General features: G+C 56.1%; 1 protein-coding gene across 2 annotated transcripts in view; it reads left to right on the forward strand.

Annotated features, from left to right (window-relative positions):
• Positions 1-19,821, forward strand: part of ULK4 (unc-51 like kinase 4) — a 418,647-nt gene extending 398,826 nt beyond the window's left edge. For both annotated transcript variants that reach the window (XM_066351269.1, XM_066351270.1), the window contains 2 exons: positions 17,410-17,495; positions 19,631-19,821. In XM_066351269.1, coding sequence (XP_066207366.1) covers positions 17,410-17,495; positions 19,631-19,691 — 147 coding nt within the window. In that variant the 3' untranslated portion in view covers positions 19,692-19,821. The remainder of the gene's footprint in view (positions 1-17,409; positions 17,496-19,630) is intronic.
• Positions 19,822-20,560: the final 739 nt, after the last annotated feature.

Consider the following 20,560-nt stretch of genomic DNA (forward strand, 5'->3'; position numbering starts at 1 on the left):
CTTCCCCCTGTCCCTCGGTCCCTCCGTCCTTCCAGCAGGTTAAACGGGAAGGATTCTCTCCTCACCCTTGGAGGAAACAGCCGTAGGCCTTTTGCTGACCTAGCCTTTCCGGTGCCTGGCCCTGCCCGCCGGGGGGTCTTCCCGGCTCTGGTGTGCTGCCCTTTCTGTCCCCCAGGGTCCCTCCCGCCCTGACCTTGCCGTTGACCATGGAGATTCTGACCAGGTCCTGCCAGGCACTCCTAGACACTGCCCCGACCTTTGCCACGTGGGGAGTGCTGGCCGGGAACTTGCATGGGCTCTGCGGCTGCCCTTGGCCGTCCTCAGTGCGTCACCCGGGGCGAATCCGAGGAAGACACAGCCTGAGCTCCCGGCCTGGCTGCCCTGGGCCCTGGAGAAGCGCCCTGAGTGCGGGCAATGGACCTCCCTGGGGAGGGGTTCTGCCTCCTGGGTCGCTGTCCCTCGTAGGGTGAGGGCCTTGCGGAGGGACTGAAGGCGGAGGCAGGGAGGGATGGCGTGGAGGGAGAGGAGGGACTGAGGGCGGAGGCAGGGAAGGATGGCGTGGAGGGAGAGGAGGGACTGAAGGCGGAGGCAGGGAGGGATGGCGTGGAGGGAGAGGAGGGACTGAAGGCGGAGGCAGGGAGGGATGGCGTGGAGGGAGAGGAGGGACTGAAGGCGGAGGCAGGGAGGGGTGGCGTGGAGGGAGAGGAGGGCCTGGAGGGACTGAAGGCGGAGGCAGGGAGGGATGGTGTGGAGGGAGAGGAGGGACTGAAGGCGGAGGCAGGGAGGGATGGCGTGGAGGGAGAGGAGGGACTGAAGGCGGAGGCAGGGAGGGGGGGCGTGGAGGGAGAGGAGGGCCCGGAGGGACTGAAGGCGGAGGCAGGGAGGGATGGTGTGGAGGGAGAGGAGGGACTGAAGGCGGAGGCAGGGAGGGATGGCGTGGAGGGAAAGGGGGGCCCGGGTGTGAGCAGCCTGAGCCCGGAGCGGGGGCAGGGTGCCCTGGTGTCCACGGAAGCACAGCCCGGTCTGTGCGCCTGGGCATTCCCGAGCTGCCGGGCTCCAGTCTCCCTCCCTCCTCAGCCCTGGCTGCCACCACAGCCGGGGGTTGGCTGGGCCCTGGAGCTCACCTTCCTACTTGTACCACGTGCCCTGCCACCTCCTCCTGAAGGTCTGGGCAAGACTTGGGGCCACACCCACCAGACCTTGTGCTGGTTGTCACAGCGCCCGCCTTCCGCTCCCTCCCTCACTCCCAGGTCTGATCACCCCCGTGGCTGACGGGTCAGTGGTTTGGGCAGATTGAAAAACGCACCATCTTGTGGCTGGCGGGTTAACTGAGTGCCAAATGCAGGTGCATGAACTTCTCTCTCTAGCCCAAGAAAGCTGCCTACGAGCCTCACTAACCCCCACTCCCAACACAGAAACAAGTAATGCCCACCTCAGGGGCCGATCGCAGGGATTCGAGAAGATGCCATATGCAAGACCTTCTCAAACTGCAACACACTGATCTATTATCTTTTTTTTTTTTTTTTTTTTTTTTTTTTTTTTGGATTTTTCCGAAGATAGAAGCAGGGAGACAGACTCTCCCTGCTTCTATAGACTCTCACATGCACCCGACCCGGATCCACCTGACATGCCCACCAGGGGGCGATGCTCTGCCCATTTGGGGTGTTGTTCCCCTGAGGCTGGAGCCATTCTAGCACCTGAAGCAGAGGCCATGGAACCATCCTCAGCGCCCGGGCCAACTTTGCTCCCATGGAGCCTTGGCTGCAGGAGGGGAAGAGAGTGACAGAGAGGAAGAAGAGGGGGAGGGGTGGAGAAACAGATGGACGCCTCTCCTGTGTGTCCTGGCCGGGAATTGAACCCAGGACTTCCACATGCCAGGCCAACACTCTACCGCTGAGCCAGCCAGCCAGGGCCTAATATATTATCTTTTTAAAGGAAATTGTTATATATCCATCTCTGAAGATGCAGAGCATTGCCCTCAGCTTGGCGTATCAGCACATCCATCAAAGCGAGGTCGTCAAAAAGATCTCCCTTTGCTACATGTTGACAGAATGAGTCTGCGTTAAGGCAATCTTATGTTCAGATTTCTGTCGATAAAAAGAATATAGAATTAGTGCAGCAGTGTTCTCCCAGCCAGTCCTGTCCTCCGGCCACCAGATTCCCTCTGGAGGCGGCCAGGATTGTCACCGCTCTGGAGGTCACTCCAGAGGTGCTCCGTGCACAGACGACAAGGTGCGTGCTCTCCATTCCCGCCCCTCACACGGTGACAGCTTTCTATACCTGCCACGCCATTCTCTCCCCCCGAGTTGTCTTATCTTAGCCAAGCAGACAGGCAGAAATGGGATTTTCGGGTAGTTTTAATTTGCATTTTACTCACCCGAAGTGAGAGGAAGCACAAGTCCCTTTCTGAGAGCCATGTGACTCCTCCCTTGTGAACTGCCTGTTCGCACGTTGTGCCCGTTTCTGAGCTGACCTTCCGCATTGGTTTGGAGGGGCTCTACAAGGGACCAGGCCCCTTGGGACGCACGGTGCCACTCTTCTCAGTTGACTGTTTACTTTTTGGTTGGGTTCATACGGGTTGTTTCCATGCAGGCTCTGATTTTATGTAGTTAAATTTCTGTAGTATACTTTGGAAAGGGAGAACGAAGACCCGGGCTGTGGAGCCCTCAGGGGTGCCTTCCAGGGAGTCCGTCTTGAGCCTTGATTCTCTTTCTGTCGCCTGTTGTTATCCTCAGACCTCCGCCTCAGCCAGGTGGAGGGTATAAGGGCTGTGGCTTTGAGTGGGATGGTCCAGAGAAGCAAGGGAGGTTCCAGCACTCCGTCCTGGGGCCGATTAACATCTGAAGAGATGCAGAGATCTGAAGTGAGGGAGCTCAGGCCTGAAGGTCCAGGTGACAGGACATGGGTGCCCCCCAGGGTCCTGGGAGAGGAGTCTGCTGTTTAATTGGGACTGGGTTAATGTTGCCAAGCCTGTTCCACACTTTCTGTCGTCAGCCAACCATAGGGGAGTGAAAGAATTAACCTACTCAGTGAATTGAAACCCACGCAGTGGGAGGTCAGCCGCTGGGACAGGTGTTCGCCATTCCTAGCCACACCTTCTCTAGCTCTTCTCCCCAGAGGTGATAACCAGGCCCTGATGGGCCAGCGGGAGTCTCATCTGCTACATAGTCTGTGGAATCCTGAAAATCCATCGTGGGATTGGGAAACAGGCTGATTCTCCATTCCTTCTGCATCGGTGTGCCTTCCCGAATGCCACTACGGCAGAGCCCGTGTCCGGTGGGGACAGCTCACTGCCACCTGCTCCTCCTGGGGCCTGGCGGCAGCAGCCGCTGGGTCCGTCTCGGTCGGAGGGCATGGCAGCGCCACACACGGGGTGGATGACGTCACCCTGGCCCCTGCAGGTGTTAGAGAAGGTTCTGAGCAAGTCCGCCAGCACCTGGCTGTTCTCTCATGAGCGGCCAAACATCGGCTGGGTGCACCGGCCTGTCTGGACTGGCAGCCTGCGAGTTCGCTCTGCCTGCCCGCCCTGTATCCCTGTGCCCGGCGGCCACGCCCCCAGAGCCGGATTCTGATCTTTCTTTGAAAAGACTGTTTCTTAAAAGAAATGCTTTCTTCCTCTGTGAGGCACTCCTGTAGTAAGAGAAGTTGAACAAGAGGCTTTGATCTCATAAGCATCTTTTTAAGTTTGATCTTTTGATCTAATATTTTGTTTCTGTGTACTTAATGACTCGCTTCAAAACCACCTAAATATCAGGTCCAGTAAGACAAATAGTTTCCAAAGCAAAACCCGTACCCGTGCTTGACTGCCACCCGTGACCAAGTGCAAGTAGATTGTTCTTTGCGACTGGCAGATCGATTCTAACCCAGCAGCAGGCGAAGAGGAGGACTTCCCAGGTCGCCTTTGTAACAGCGAGTCACCGACCCGATGGTCCCCAAAGCCGAAACAGCGAGTGACACGCCCGTGACTGCTTCGTCACACCCCTGCCCCCATATTCTTCATAGGGGGTGATAGACACATTGCCTCTTCCGAGCGCCACGGGCTGTTCAGGATTGCCTGGGTCTGTCCGGCGAGGTCTGTGGGGTGACCTGGTTCATTCTTCCTCGGCCCGCGGCAGCACGGGCCCCTGAGCCAGAGAAGCGGGCAGTGGCGGGCACAGGTGCCTCGAGCACTCCCGCCGAGTCACTGGTGGACAAAACACGGCACCCGGGTGTCGGGGGGGGGGGACAGTGACGGTGACTCATCTTTCCCCTTTGCTGCCAACCACGTAGATGAGACTGTCGGTTCCAGAACACAGAGAAGTCACAATAAATTGGAATAGTACCAAACGGGAGCCTAGCTCCGTGGGACGCAACTGACTGCGCTGCTTGTGAGGTTTCAGAGATCTAAGTGAACCGAGCCACCCAGATCTTCAGCCTGCTTCAGAATAGTTATAGTCCTGTGTTCTAGGCCAAGGCCACATCTGGGCCAAAATAATCTATGAGTAAGAATTTAAGATTCTGTGGTTGCCACCCCTCTTTACATTCATGAGTCAGTCCCCGGGCCTTTAAAAAGGAAAAAAAAAAAAAAAAGATAATTAATCTATGCCTTTTGAAGAAAACTTTTACCACTGTGACTAAACATGAGTGTCATGTTGGCTGTCCACGTTGCCATGCGGCCTTAAAATACACTGCGCAGTAATGCACGTTCACAAAACGAGGAAAAACTAGAAACATGCCTGGGGTCCAACAACAGAGAAATGGCTAGGTACACATTGGACGGGTAAGCATTTCAAATTAGTACCTGAGGACTTCGCTGTGGGGCAGGACGGAGTAACAGGACACTGGCTTGCCCTCCTGCTGAAACAAACGGAGGATATTGTGTATGACAGCGGTTTTCAAGACACTGGCCCTCAGGCAGTGAGAACTAGGGACCCCGAGAGACGGTGCAGGAAGAGAGGAATGGTACGACCGGCCCAGCTTGCTGCGCTGCGAGTTTGCAGGTCACAGCACATGGAGGGCCGACTGAGACGGACCCCAGAAGACCCTCTGAGTTGAGGAGACCGTGTGAGAGAGCAGGGTGCGGAGGGGACTGGGCTGCGTGGAGAAGAACCTGGGAAGTCAGTCTGCAGATGGTCCCCTCTGAGTATCAGACACGTGCGAAAGGCCGGGGAGGGACCACCCAAAGGGATTAGAGCACAGGGCCCAGTGCTCACACAGGGCCTGGAATAGTTCCCGTTCCCCCCAGGCCGCCTGGGAGACCGGGAGATTCACGGGCACGGGGTATGGTGCACGGAGAGGTCCTGCCTCAGTCGTGGGGAACGTCAGCCATAGACGGAGCCGTGCTCCGGGCTCACCCCACAAATGGAAACACTGAGACCCAGAAGGATCAAAATGTTTCCAGTAACTCAACTGCATTCCTCCCCCTCCCTGGGAAACACCTCAGGAATACTTATAGAAACACAGAAATAACAAGCAACGAGGAAAATGTCGTCAAATCTCACATCAAAGATTACAAGGTGTGCAAAGAGGCAGAAAAACGGTCCATCGAAACAATTCCAGGAGTGACGCAGCTGTTAGACTTAGCAGACAAGGGTGTTAAAAATTATTATAGCAGAGACAAGAATATGTTAAAAAAAATAAATAGAAGTTTTGGAAATTAAAACAACAATGTCTGAAATGAAAAATACATAGATAAGATTAACATCAGATTAGCTATTTGCAGAAGGCAAATTAGTGAGCTTCAACAAAGACAATAGTTATGACCACTATCCGAAATTAAACACAGAATTGTAAAGATGGATAGAGTACCAGTGACCTTTTGGATAACTTCACGTGGCCTATAATATGTATAATTTTTGACCATATGATTGTAAATATGTAATATAATTGGAGCCTCTGGGGGGAATGAGGGAGGCAGCAAAAATATTTGAAGCAGTAATGGTGGAAATTTTTTCTAAATTTTGAAAACTGCAAGCCCACAGATCTAATATGTTTAAGCCAAGGAATATGAAGAAAACTAAGCCAAAAGCACATTACAATGAAATGGCTCAAAACCAGGGATAAAGAGAAAAATCTCTAAAGCAAGCCAGAGCAAAAAAAATATTACATAGAGAAGAACAAAGGAGAGTGTCAGTGTATTTCTCTTTAGAAACAATGAAGAGAAAAAGACAATAGGGCAACATCTTTAAAGTATTGAAGGGAAAAACTGTCAGCTTAGAACTCTAAATGCAGCTTAAAACATACTTCAAAACTGAAGGAAAGGAAGACATTTTCAGATATACAAAAAGCTGAAAGAATTTAGTATCAGCCGGAAGCCCCCCCCCCCCCGCCCCCCGCACTACAAGAAGAGCTGGCACCATCTTCCTGCAGCTGGAAGGAAGATGCCACCAGATTGACCTGTACCTACACAAAGAAGAAAGAGCAGCAGAAGCCATAATGCCATCCCCGCCGGAAGCCTGCGAGAGCTCACAACAGCTGTATTTGTTCACGGCCAGAAACAGCCCACCTGTCCGCCAACAAGTGATCGGACAGAGAAACCGGTCTGTCCGACCCGCGGAGCCCATTCAGCAATAAGAAGGGACGAATTATCGACACGTGCCGCAACACGGGTGAAACTAGACAAAAGAGTATATGCTGGAGGATTCCATTTCTGTAGAGTTTGATGAAACGCCAGGTCTCAGAAAGCAAGTGACAGAAAGCGGCTCGGTGGTGGCCTGCGGGTGGGGGTTGGGAGGAGAAGGCGGGTGACAGCCGGGCCGGAGGACACTTTGGGGGTGATGGATATGCTTCCCATTTAGATTGTGGGGTTGTTTTCACATGTGTGTGTGTGTGTGTGTGTGTGTATAGTTAGCAGATGGCACAGCGCTGGTCCGTGTAGTTTACCGGGCCAGGTAAGCAAGCCAACGCTGTACAACTTGCCAAAGCGAGTATGTGAAAGGCACATAAAATTAAAAAAAAAAAGTTTTATGAGCCTTATATCAACAAGGTGAAAATAAAAACGTGATACAGGTGGTTAAAAAGAAATAATTTAGAAATACAGTTACATATAGGGGGGGGAAAGTTACTGCAATAATTTTTACCGTTTGTTTTAATAATACAAACATGGAAAACTAGAAGACTGAAAATGCACTCTGTTCTCAGATTTCATCATTTTATGGATCTGAGTTTCAGTTGCTCTATTTAAGGTTATCAAAATGCCCTTAGAAATGTAAGCTTTCTGTGCCACCGTTTCTTTCTGTATAAATGGGGGGGGCGTGAATAAATGCTTAACCTCTAAAATCTTAAATGAGCGGATCCGTTTCTAAACGCTTAGAACGGCACCTGGCCACAGTAAGTGTCGGGCAGCTCCGACCTCGACCAGCTCCCATCAGAACGCTGCCTCCAGGCGTCTTTGGATCCTGGAATGAAAGGCAGAAGGTTGAGCTTATGAGTATTATTGATTCTTCCCCTACATTTTATACTCAGAGAAAAACAACAAAAACAAACAAACAAAAAATAAATAAAAAGAGAGAGAGAGTGAGGAAAGGGACAGGGCTCAAGATGTTTGCTTACACTCCTGACTCTGAGGACGGAGACCCTGGAGCGCTGCTCTGTGTGCTGACGGAGAGGAGGGGACGTGCGGATGTGTGGCCCAGGGTCGCGGACCCTCAAGCCTGGACTGGGGTGGGTGACGTGGGTGGCCAGTCCTGGCCCTCAGCCCTCTCTGAGTTGGGGTTCGTTCCCCTCCCTGTCGGCCTGTGCCTCATCCTCATCCTCACCTCCTCGCTCTGGGCCCCCGACGTGGGCAGGTGGTTTTAATTGTGTCTGACCGATCGTTTTTCACACTCCTGATTTCGGGCCCCTTCATCCTTCTCAGCGTCACATGATGGTTGAGATCAAGGGTTCCGAGCGAGGAGGACCTGGACAGGCCACTTTGCCTCTTGCAGTGGCAGCTTCCTCATCGGTCAGATGAGTAGCGACAGGCTCGCTGTTGCGCTGAGGTCAATGGGGTAACGCAGGTAGAGAATCGTCACTGTTATTGTAAATTCAGACCTAAAAGTCATGTAGACGTTAGTGTTGAGCCACCCAGAATTTCAATTTCTACCTTTTTCCCATCCACCATGTTCCCCCTCTCAGTGTGAGTGAGCCTGTCGAGGACTTACGGAGCCGCGCACGGTCCCCACACAGCCCCACACGCCGGCCGTGGCGGGAGGGAGACGGCTGGCTTCTCCCCTTAGACGCCCCGGAGGCCCACCTCCCGTTCGCGTCCCTTTGGGGCAGAGCGGTTCGAGGGCAGGGCGGTCAGAGGGGGCCCTCCTCCCGTTCGCGTCCCTTTGGGGCAGAGCGGTTCGAGGGCAGGGCGGTCAGAGGGGGCCCACCTCCCGTTCGCGTCCCTTCGGAGCAGAGCGGTTCGAGGGCCAGGGCGGTCAGAGGGGGCCTCCTCCCGTTCGCGTCCCTTCAGAGCAGAGCGGTTCGAGGGCCAGGGCGGTCAGAGGGGGCCTCCTCCTGTTCGCGTCCCTTTGGAGCAGAGCGGTTTGAGGGCAGGGCGGTCAGAGGGGGCCTCCTCCCGTTAGCGTCCCTTTGGGGCAGAGCGGTTCGAGGGCAGGGCGGTCAGAGGGGGCCCACCTCCCGTTCGCGTCCCTTCGGAACAGAGCGGTTTGAGGGCAGGGCGGTCAGAGGGGGCCGTCCGTCCTCCCGTTCGCGTCCCTTTGGAGCAGAGCGGTTTGAGGGCAGGGCGGTCAGAGGGGGCCCACCTCCCGTTCGCGTCCCTTTGGGGCAGAGCGGTTCGAGGGCAGGGCGGTCAGAGGGGGCCCTCCTCCCGTTCGCGTCCCTTTGGAGCAGAGCGGTTCGAGGGCCAGGGCGGTCAGAGGGGGCCGTCCGTCCTCCCGTTCGCGTCCCTTTGGGGCAGAGCGGTTTGAGGGCCAGGGCGGTCAGAGGGGGCCGTCCGTCCTCCCGTTCGCGTCCCTTTGGAGCAGAGCGGTTTGAGGGCCAGGGCGGTCAGAGGGGGCCGTCCGTCCTCCCGTTCGCGGCCCTTTGGGGCAGAGCGGTTCGAGGGCCAGGGCGGTCAGAGGGGGCCGTCCGGGGACAGGTGTGGCAGCAGCTCAGCTGGAGGGAGTCGGTCCTCCCTTGTCTCTCCAGCAAAGACCTTTCCTCGGTCTTGTTGGTCTTTCTGCCTCTGCTCGGGGACGCCTGTAAGAATATGTGTGCGTGTGAGCTGGGCTTCCTGAAGCCCCGGGACTCGCTGACACACTCTCCCTCTACAAGCCCCGAGGTTCTCCTCCATTGCACGCACGCACGCACGCGTGCCCACACTCACACACAGTGAGTGAGGCTGCTGTCGAACAGCCCCCTCAGTCGGACGCAGATGGTGTTTGTAGGGAGGCTGAGATCCGTGTGGTCCACGTCTGCACCTCTCCTCACACAGCTCCTCACTTCCTGGGCCCCGTGTGCTCACACTCACCCTGCCACACACACAGTTACTGCCGTGAGCCTCTTCCCTCGTGAGGAGGTGGTTTCAGCAGGTCCCGTGCCTGGCATCCTGGTGCCACTGCGTGGAGATCTGCTGTCTGGTGTTTGCTTTTCTAAGTCCTTGGGTCGGGCCCTCTGGGGGAATCGGCGCAGCCCCGCCCTGCATTTCCCAGAACTTCCCTTGGGCCAACCTCGGTGTAGTCTCACGTCCACAGCAGGTCCACAGTCATCATTCTCTGCCAGTTAAAACTGTTTTCTCCTCACTGCCTTTGGACCTGGCCATTGTAGTTAGCCAGATCAGGCCTAAAAGATGTCCCAACCCTGCGATGTTACATTCAGCATTTGAACTTACTGGACTTCAACGGCCAGAAACCAATGTGGTTATGAACAGTGTCTAAGCAGCAATGGATTTCCACTGCCCCGCAGAGAGCTGAGGGAACTGGCCGGCCTCAAAGGAGGAAGGGAGGTGTGGATAATTTCCTTCTAGAAAATAATCCTGTCTTAGGGGTGAAGAGGGACAACGGTCAGACGCTCAGCAGGCCACGCCCAGGGCCTCCGGGGTTACGGGGGGGGGGGACCACCAGGGAGGCTGAGTCTGGGCAGAGGGCAGGGAGGCCACCGGCTGGGTCGAGGAGCGTGCCAACCCCGGGAGGAGGATGGGAAGGTCAAGTGGAGGACGCGAGGCCGTGGGCACGGGGGGTTCCCACTGAGATCCGCGCTCCTGTACCGCCTGGCAATTCAGACTTGGCTCCCCACCCATTTTCCTTTGCAAATCCGGAATCAGGTGCCCCTCGCTTTGACCCTGGCACGGAGGCCGCCGTCTGGGCCGCGTGGGCTCGGCCATTCCCTCGGGGCCAGGCTCTGCCCGTGGCGAACGTCAGCCTCCCCTCCCCAGTCAGACCCGTCCCCCGGGCTCTGTGCGGGTGCTCCTGCAGCCAGGGCTCTGTGCGGGTGCTCCCGCAGCCAGCTCCTTGCGCCCTGTTCTCTGCCTCTCCTGCCCCAGCCTTCTCCTCCTGGAGGAGCCCCAACATTCGGATGCCGCAGCTCCGGGCCTCCATGCTGCTGGGTCTGTGGCGAGTCACAGCTGAACCGAGCTTCCGGCGGAGCGTGGCAGAACGCCTCCATCCTGGGCCACCTGGGCCGCCTGGACCAAGGACGATGCTCCTTATGCCCCAGCACATTCGGGGCGTCAGTGTGACACCTCTGTCCCCTGCGGAGAGCCTGTGTTCACAGGGGTCTGAGCCAAATCAGAGGAGCCAGGCTTTGTGACTGGGCCAGCCTCGTCTACAAAACCCCCCTTCCTTAGAGAGGCCCTGTGCAGATTCCCACGGGGACCCCCTCACTCCCTGGTGGTCAGCGGGTGTACTGACAGGAATGAGTCCTTAGGGAGCCCTCTAGATTTCTCTGAGATCAGCCCCCCGCTGCCAGCCCTGGTCAGAGCCTCACCTGATGTTGAGGAACACCAGGCCGCTCAGTGGACCAGGGAGGCGCGGACGCCGTGAGGCAGCCAGGTGTGCGGGGAGTCCCCCCCACCCCCCGTCCCGCCCGGACTGCTCAGCGCCCCGCGGAAGACGGGCTGAGCACGTGGCCCAGGAGCAGGGCAGCCCGTGTTAGCTCACTCTCGCTTCAGTCTGAATGGGCAAGGTGAGGCCTGGCAGCGGCCGAGGAGTGTCTGGAAGGACCCAGGAGGAGCCGCAGCAGGCGGGGGGGGGGGGGGGGGGGGGGTGTGTGTGTCCAGTGACAAGGACGTAGCCTGTCTCGGTCTGCAGTTGGTAGAAATGGCTTTGAAGTAGCATAAAGACCTCAGCTGAAGAGGAGACAAAGTGTATGTTAAGAGAACAAAATAAAGGGGCTGGATGGATAGGTTTATTTTTGAAATTTAAACCCTCTGAAGTAGAGTTGTCATAGTTACCTGCTTGTTTGTGCTTGTATTCGTGAGATCTGAAGGCCATGGAATGGAAATCACCCTCCCCTCTGTGGAGTGGTGTCTGCTCTGACAGGCCCCGGGCTGCCCGGCCGCTCCTCTCCCGCCCCGGTCCCTGTCCCTGTCCCTGTCCCTGTCCCCGTCCCTGTCCCTGTCCCCTGTCCCGGTCCCTGTCCCCTGGCCGGGCCTGGGCCTATCCCCTGTCCCTGTCCCGGTCCCTGTCCCGGTCCCTGTCCCCTGTCCCTGTCCCTGTCTCCTGGCCGGGCCTGGGCCTGTCCCCTGTCCCTGTCCCTGTCCCGGTCCCTGTCCCTGTCCCCTGGCCGGGCCTGGGCCTGTCCCCTGTCCCGGTCCCTGTCCCAGTCCCTGTCCCGGTCCCTGTCCCGGTCCCTGTCCCTGTCCCCTGTCCCCTGTCCCTGTCCCTGTCCCTATCCCCGTCCCGGTCCCTGTCCCCTGTCCCTGTCCCCTGGCCGGGCCTGGGCCTATCCCCTGTCCCTGTCCCTGTCCTGGTCCCGGTCCCTGTCCCTGTCCCCTGTCCCCTGTCCCCGTCCCCGTCCCTGTCCTTGTCCCCGTCCCCGTCCCTGTCCCGGTCCTGTCCCTGTCCCCTGTCCCCTGCCCCGGTCCCTGTCCCTGTCCCAGTCCCTGTCCCTGTCCCCTGTCCCTGTCCCCTGGCCAGGCCTGGGCCTGTCTGGGGGCGCACGACCACCTCTCTGCCGCACACACTCAGGATCGCGCGATGGAGACCTCTGTGACGACACGCTCCTGTACCCGGGCCCACGGCCTGCCCACCCCGACTCGGGGGGCAGCCACCTTGCTCTCCAGCCCCCAGACCGTTTCTACGTAGAGGAGCTCCCCCGGAACAGTCTCTGGGCTTCCAGGGGGCGATGGCGGGACTCCCGTTTGCGAGCGTGCTCCGTGCTGCACCACGATGGGAGGAAACAAGTGCCCGTCGAGGTGCCCGGTTCTCTGAGGCCTTACGTGAGGTCTGGAGGCACCAGGCCTGGCTCTGTCCCTCAGTGACCGCTCTGTCCCGGACACGCCACTGTCCTTTCTGTCCTTGAAGCTTTGACTGTGAGCTGAAGTTGCTGGCAGATGTTGGGTCCCTGCTGTCATCGGGGACGTGAGACACTCTTGTTCGTTCGCACTTGGGAAGCTGAGGCCCACCCGGACTGTCCCATGGGGGTCATGCGCGAAGCCACCACCCCACTGTCCGTGAGCCTGGTGGGAAGTGACCATTCTACAGGACGCGCTCAGAGTTTTGGTCATTCCAAGCGACGCGTGCGTGCCGATCGACAGGCCGCCCTGCTGAAATGACCCGGCAGAAGGCTGAGCAAAGCGACGTCGTTCCTCAAAGCACGTTGTCAGCATTTCCCTCCACCCTCCCTCGCGCAGAAGTGGAGGGACTCCCTTTCTCGGTTGATCTTAATGTTAAGCTCCAATTTCCAACTTTTAAGTCATTTTTCCTGTACAGACCCCGTGTTTTGAATGATTCCTGTCTGCCCAGGTGAGCGGCATGCATTTAGTATAATTCGCGTTTCCGTTCTGATGGATTTTAGCTGTACAGCTCCCAGTCAGATGTCTGAGCAGCAGCACGAGATAATGACTAGCCCTCCACATTCGGTTGACAGATTTTCAACATAAAGCGGAGAAATGGGAGGCAGGCTGACTGTTTGCGGGAAATGGACACCTGCCATTTGAAGTTCTGAAATAATGAAATCGACTCATGGACTCAAGAGTTCCAGGAACCTGTGCTCTAGTACCTCACTGCACAATAAAGCTGAGTTTGCTTGTCTGGGCTTACGGGGATGACCGGAGCGCTGGTAATGAAAAGGGGAGCCGCAGGCAGAGGCACTGTGTTTGTACCCCGCGCCAGCCCCGCGTTGCATTCTGTAGTTTCTGAAAGACTCCCGAGATGCTCTTTCGTGACTACTCTCATCACGGCTGCGAGAAGTTCTCCAGGAGCGGCTTAGCCACAAATCCGGTGTCACCAGGAACGCGTCACCTCTACTCCTTCGTTCCCGCGGTAGGGAGATGTGTCTGTCGAGTCGGAAGAGCAGAATCTCCGCTCTTGAGCGCCTTGAACAAGAAGGAGGTGGGTGGCTTTGGGGCAGACCCGCAGCCTGGCTTTTAGGAAAGCTTAGTTTAGACAGGAGGTCGAAGGCCACCGAGTCTGGTGGAGACCGTGGACTGTTCTAAAGGCAGGCTGGCCTCCGTCTGGGTTTATAACCTCCAGTGGCCTGACCGGAGAGACCGCACGCAGGGGCAGAGGGGATGTTCACGCCTGGGGGTCAGCCATTGCAGAGCCACTCGAAATCCGGATATTTGCAAACTCGACTAATTACAGAAAACTGTAATTGGCCATAGGACAAAATAATTGAGCAAGGCAGACGGACACTCTTATCTCTCCAGGATCACCCGCATTCCCCTTGACGCGGGGTTCACTCTAAACCCCGCGTCAGACCTGTGTGCCGGGTAACGCGCTCTCCTTACTGCTTTTCCGTTTCCCTGCGGAAGGATGTCCGGTTCCGCCCGCTGTCCAGTGATTAGGAACAAAGCTGCCGTAGACTTCTGTGGACAGGTTTTGTGTGGACGCAAGTGTTCAGTTCACTGGGGCAGGTACCTAAGAGTGGGGTCGCTGGGCTGCAGGGCGAGGTAATGTTTAATTTTACGAGAAAGAGCCAAACTGTCTTCCTGAGCGCTGCACTCCTCTGCCTTCCCACCAGCAGTAAGTGGGAGTTTCTGTCGCCCTGGCCAGCGTTTGTCACTGGCGGTTTTATGAATGTTAGCCTCGCGAACAGGTGTTAATCTGCGTTTCCCTGATGACCTGTGACACTGAGTATCACTTCGTGCGCTCGTCCACCACCCATAGACCTTCTTTGGTGAAGTGTCTGTTCAGATTTTCTGCCTATTTTAAAAATTCGGTAGGTTCTGTCATTGAGCTTTAAGAGTTCCTTCTGTTTAGAAGAACAAAGTTTGTCATACTGATAAAGTCCAATATGTCATTTTTTTTTTTTTTTCCATTCAGGGATCAGGCTTTAGTGTTGTATCTAAACACAGCAACAAACCCAATTCCACGTGGATTGTCTCCCGTATTTTCTTCCAGAAGTTTTGTGGTTTCAGGTGTTACATTCAGCTCCATCATCCACTCGGGATTATGTCTTCTGTTGGTGTAAGATAGGCGTCTAGGTTCATACATATGAGCATCGACTTGTTCTAGCACTCTTTGTCCAAAAGGCTGTCTGTCCTTCCTTCACTTGATGATCATCGCACATTTGTGTAAACATGTATTTCTGGGCTCTTGATCCTGTTCCATTGATCTCTGTGTTTATCTCTTTGCCAGTGGCACAGCATGTGGCTACTGTAGCTGTGGAGCACACCTTAAAATCGGGTACTACGGTTCCTCCAACTGTATCCCCCCTTTTCAAACATGTTTTAGCTATTTAGTTCCTAAGATTTATAGATCCTAATTTTAGAATCAGCTAGTCCATAGCTACAAAAAGTCCTGCTTGGATTTTGATAGGAACTGCTTTAAACCTAGATTTAGGGGAAATTAATATCGTTACTATACTGAATCTTTCAATCCATGAATATAGTATGTCCATCTGTTTAGGTTTATACCTTTGAATTTTGTCAGAATGTGCTTTATGACCCAGCATATGGTGTATTTTGAAAAATTTCCATATATCCTGCAGTTATTAGGTGGATTTTTATATCTAGACGTGTAAATTGGGTCAGGTTTGTTAATCTTGTTGTATAAAACTTTTCTGTCCCCTCTGACTTTTATTTGCAGGTCACTGGGAGAGATTGAAAAGTAACCCCACCATGATTATGGATTTGCCTGATTTTCACTTCGGTCCTGTCATATTTTGTTTTATGTATTTTGAGGCTATTAGGTGCACTTAGAATTTAGATTTGGCTTTTTTCCACCTAGTTGATTGATCTTTTAATAAATAGAAGATGTCCCTTTTTATCTGCAATTATGATCATTACCTTGAAGTCTACTTTGATAGCCTACTGTGGTCAAATCGCACAGTTTCCAGCGAATTCTTTGGGCTTTGTTTCTGCCTATATGTACGTCAGTTTCACATGATGCTATTTTGGTCCATTCCTTTGACCACATAATTCTCACTATGTTTTCTATTTGCACCTTCTGACTAGCCTTGTGAGTGAACGTAATCTTATGATCTCTTTGCAACCTGTTGGGTGATGTTTTTGGAGCTCACACAGTCCCACGGTGGGGCGGGTCAGCGCAGTGGGTCTGGGTGTAGCTCAGCGGACCTGCGTGAGGCCCAGTTTTGAGAAAAATCACGTGGGAATCCTCGCTGAAGACCCCTTCAATATAAGCTTGTGCTTACTTCAGACATAATTGAATTAACAGCCGACATTTTCAAACAGCAGCCGTTTGAACTGCTCCAGTGGGGTGTGATTCCAGAACAATTCACATGCAGCTCTTTTAAAACGCAGCTCTCTGCAGAAAGCACCCCCGAGGCAGCTGGACCCGCAGCGGGGCTCCGGCACACGCAGGAACTGGGACTGGGAAGGTGCAGGTTCATCAGGGTCCACGTGACGGTGTAGTCACCCGGGTGCCCTTCCTGTCGCTGTGATTTAGAAATATTCAGCCGCCTCTTGAGAGCTGGGGAGGTGACGATCTAGCCTTGGTTGCTGTGATCAAGTGCAGAGGACAGTTGAGCAGCGAGGCCACCGCGGCCAGCCTGGGCCCAGCTTCCTGGCGGGGCGGCTCAGGCTCCCTGGCCGTGCTGTGCTGGCCCCGCACCCTCACTGAGCCCCCACTGAGCCCCCGCGCCCCCTGTAGAACACGCTGCGCGCTTCCCTTGCAAGGTGAGGCTGTGAGAAGAGGGAGTGAGAAAATGCACAGGGGACTGCAGAGCCTTGGAGAGTTAGGTGCCATACAAATGTTTATTCCAAAGTATTTTTAAAATAACAATCGGAGATAAAAAAAAAATAGGATATGAGTGGTGAGTTAAGAGGAGCAAGTGGAATCCTAGAATCCAGGTTCGTTCCTAAAGCTTTCCCTGCCTGGCAGGACATGGACCCGCTTTGTGGAAGGCTGAATGGAAGTCCGGGCTCGATCAGTGCCCGTCTGCGTCCCTTCCTGCCCCAAGAGTTTATGATTCTGCACGCAGGTGCTGTGGACAGGGGTGCAGTCAGCAAGGCCCCCAGGGGAGGGGTCAGTGACCTGGTTTGGTTATGAGTGCTTCTCTCAGGCTCCCCAGATCGCCAGGTACCTAGAATCATGATTCTTTTCTCCATCAAGATGAGGTTGTGGTCCTGGCTGGTTTCTCAGTGGATAGAGCATTGGCCTGGTGTATGGACATCCTGGGTTCGATCCCTGGTCAGGGCACACAGGAGAAGTGACCATCTGCTTCTCTCTCCCTCTCCCTCCCTTTTCTGTCCCTCTCTTTCTCCTCTTCTTCCCTTTCTTTCCCTCTTTCCCTTCTTTCCCTTCTTTCCCTCTTCTCCTCCCATAGTCAGTGACTTGATTGGTTCAAGCATTGGCCCCAAGTGCTAAGGATAGTCTGATTGGTCCAAGTGCATCATCGCCAGGCACTAAAAATAGCTCAGTTGTGAGCATTGGCCCAGATGGAGGTTGCTGCCTGGATCCTGGTCAGGGTGCTTGCAAGAGTCTGTCTCACTATCTACCCTCCTGTCACTTAAAAAAAAAAAAGGAATGAGGTTGTGTTGGGCCCAGAGCCTCCAATGACACATGAGACCATTGGGTCCTGGCACTGACAACAGTGAAGTTCACTCACTTGTAACTTGGCTTTAACTAAAAAGTTTAGGCTTCCAGAGCACAAACCCTCCTGAGTGATCCACAAGGGGTACCCCAACCTGACCAGGCACAACCCCAGCCTCAAGTGACCCCCTCATGCTCACCCTCAAGGGTCACCACTGTCTGCCTTGGCCCCATGGTTAGCACCACCTGTGGGGTGGAGCTGGGGGCACGCCCCCCAGGCCCCAGGTAGCCTGAGACACAGGGTGCCCGTCCAATGGGATGAGTCAGGGGTGGGCCAGCCAACCGCTGTCTTCTGCCTCCCTTGCAGGTCACCTCCAGCGAGCAGCACCGGGAGAGCCTCAGGCACGCGGGCAGCCTCCTGCAAGCCCTGGCGCGGCTGGCCCCGGCCGAGGGGTGAGTAGGCCCCGGGGGGCCCGTGCAGCTAATGGGCTCAGAAAACCCCTCGCCCAGTGCTTCCTGTCCTCCTGCCTCCCCCACTCCCTCTGGGCAGGGGCCACCATCGTCCAGCCAGTCATCGCCCCCTGAGGCCCCTCCTTCGGTCTGTTCCTCTACCCCTAGGGGTCCCCACCATGCGAATGGGGGTCAGCAGGAGGAGGGAGAAAAGCAGAATGACTTAGCCCCACGGTGGGAAGGGCAGTGTTCCCATCTGCAGGAGTCAGAGGGGAAGCGGGGAGTGGACGATGGATGACCGGTGGGAGATGTGATAAACCCGCTACTCTAGCCAGAGAAATGTCTACACCGGGCGGCTCAGCGCTGGGCGGAGGCTGCTGCTGTGGAGTTGTCTTGTGTGGGCTTTGTTCAGACGGCTGAAGGTTCTCTAATGTTCACCAAGGAGTGGCTGGCAGCGTCCCCGGTTCTGGTGTGGCACCGCCGGAGGGTGACGTGCCCTTTGTGTCACTGGGCCTTCTGGGGCTGCTCTGGTGGGCGGGGGTGGCGGGCAGCATGGCTCCACCAGACCAGCCCGGCTCAGCGGGGAGCAGGCTGGATGCAAAGGCCCTCCCGCTGTCCCTCAGGGCCTTTGCTGCGCGGAGCGGGGACGCACAGCCCTGGCACCTGGGTCCTGCCACCTCCCACTGCGACCGCCTGTCATACAGCCCCCCTCCTCCGGTTATTTGGCAACAGCTCTGTGTCTGTGTGGTCAGGAGTGCGCCGTGAGCTGCTTTTACACTCACGGGAGAGGCAGTGCCCGGAGCGCACACGTCTCCGCCAGTGCCCTGGCCAGAGGCCTCGTTCCCACCACCTGGCCCCGGGTCTGGGAGGGGCTGGGCTCGGAACTCAGGTCAGCCGTCCTGTAGCACCGGCCTGCCTTCCTGGCCACATCTTTAGAGAGAAAACTTAGAGCCTCCAGAGCAGACTGTGTGACAGCCAGAACCTGAGAGTGTGAGGGTAGCTGGGCCTGCCAGTCCTCGGCAGCACAGTGTCTGGAACATTCTAGAACGAGGCGCGCAGACCAGGCAGCCCCGTCTCCTGGGAGGTGCTCACTCTGAAGGTGGGAGCTGGCATCCGGCGGCCCCGCCATGATGCTGATGGTCCGTGGACTGGGGCTGCAGGGGTCCACCCTCAGGGACATGCACCCCCTACCCTTGAGCAGGGTCGCCAGAGGTGCCATAGAGCTTATAGCCTTACGCTTAGTTAGTGTTAGTGCCACGATCAAAGAGAAACCACATGGAGATCAAGAGCAAGTTGTGTGCGGGTATCCGCACTTCTGTTGGCTGCTGTTGTCTGATGTCACTTCCGGTGATGGCCCAGGGGGCTTGACTAGTGACTCAGTGAGTGCAGTAGCCCCTTTTTCCTCAGGCCATGGTCCCAGAGCACACGGAGGTGGCCAGAGGTTGTGGTCACAGCCCTGAGCCCAAGCTGCTGTGCCATCCCCACCCTGGGCAGAGCAGGGACATGCGGCCCTGGCACCTGTGTCCTGGCCACCTCCCACTGCGACCCCCTTTCATGCAGCCCCCACCCCTGCTTATTTGGCAACCGCTTTCTTTCCGTGTAGTGGGGAGTGTGCCATGAACTAATTTTACGCTTCAAGGCTCTCTGCTGTGTCATTCTTTTCTTTGCCAGCGGTTGTTTCTGCACAGGTTTAAATGTGTCTCTATTTGCTCCAGTAACAAAGTTTCCATTTTATGCCTTTAACTGCACATCTACACCCATAAGAAACCCAATGCTCCTGGCTGATTGGCCAGTAAGTGGCCATATGGAGGAGTCCACCTTTGGAGTGGGTCTGGGGTCTTTGGCATTTGGTACAGGCCAGCTGCAGGCAGAGGCCAGGCAGGGCCGGGCCTAGCTGCTCTCTGACTTGCTGTCTGCCTTGCACCAGCGCACCTGGCCAAGGAGGTTCAGAGTCTGAGAGTGGCGGGCCAGCTCAGGGCTCGCTTCGGGGTGCCGGCAGGGCCAGCTCTGCGTGCACTGGGGCTGTGGCAGCCGGGTTCTCGGCGCTCAGCTGGGCCACACGGTCTGTGTCGGGTGCTGCCGAGGGGCAGCCCTGGGAAGGAGGCAGCACCTGACCCTGCCTTTGGTTCTTCTCCCAGTTCATCTGACAGTGTGGTGGCTTCTTTGGCCCTGGAAATCCTCCAAGCTGTTGGACAGTAGGCCAGAAAGCACGAAACACAGGCCTGCCTGTGGCATCGACCCTCAGCTCCGCAAACAAGGTCAGCTCCCAGGCAGGCTCGCCACCCACCTGCAGCTGTACTGGGACCTAATAAAGTCAGCTGAACCCAGACTTCCGGCTGAAGCTCTCTCACTAACTCTGGGCCCTACAAACCCGAGACGAACAGAGCTCCTCCGTTCCCGTGGGACCGTCAGAGCCCCAGGTTTGCCAGCCGGTCTGAGAACGTGCTTTCCCTCCGCGTGTGGGCCACTGTGCGTGCACTAGAGCATACAGCAGCCTCCGCCCGGCTGCCGCGTCTGGGCCTCCCCGCCTGTCCTGCGGACGTAAGGCAGGACCCAGCCTGTTCTGTCGGCCCAACTCCAGGGCGAGCCCAGGGAAGGCTGAGCCTCTTGTCTTCTCTCACTTTTGCTGCCTGGCTTTTCTTCATTCCTGGGACAAACCGATTCTAAGAACCTACTAACAGGCACAGGTTAGTTTGCCTGAAGAAAAGACAAATGCTCCAGGACACTGGCTTCCCTGACGGTCTGCCCGCCTAGATAGGTTGATGGCATTAGGGTAGACTCATCCCCAGCTTCTACCAGTTACCCCGTATCCTTGAACCCTTTCCAGTTCCGTGTACACACACACACACACGCGCGCGCTCGCCTTCAGAACCGCCTCTGAGAGAATCAAGCCCGTGGAAATATCTGGTGGCCAGTGCAGAGAGGTGTGGAACTACAGCACTGAGGAATCGGGACTGGATGGGAGGAGGGGTCCCAGGCAGCTTGGAGCAGGTGAGCAAGCTGACAGCCCCCCTTGGTTGCCGGGCCTCAGTGTCCGATCTGCACAAGGAGAGCCAGACCGGGTCTAG

The sequence above is a fragment of the Saccopteryx leptura genome, chromosome 10 (assembly GCF_036850995.1).
Source record: "Saccopteryx leptura isolate mSacLep1 chromosome 10, mSacLep1_pri_phased_curated, whole genome shotgun sequence".
Lineage (NCBI taxonomy): Eukaryota > Metazoa > Chordata > Mammalia > Chiroptera > Emballonuridae > Saccopteryx > Saccopteryx leptura.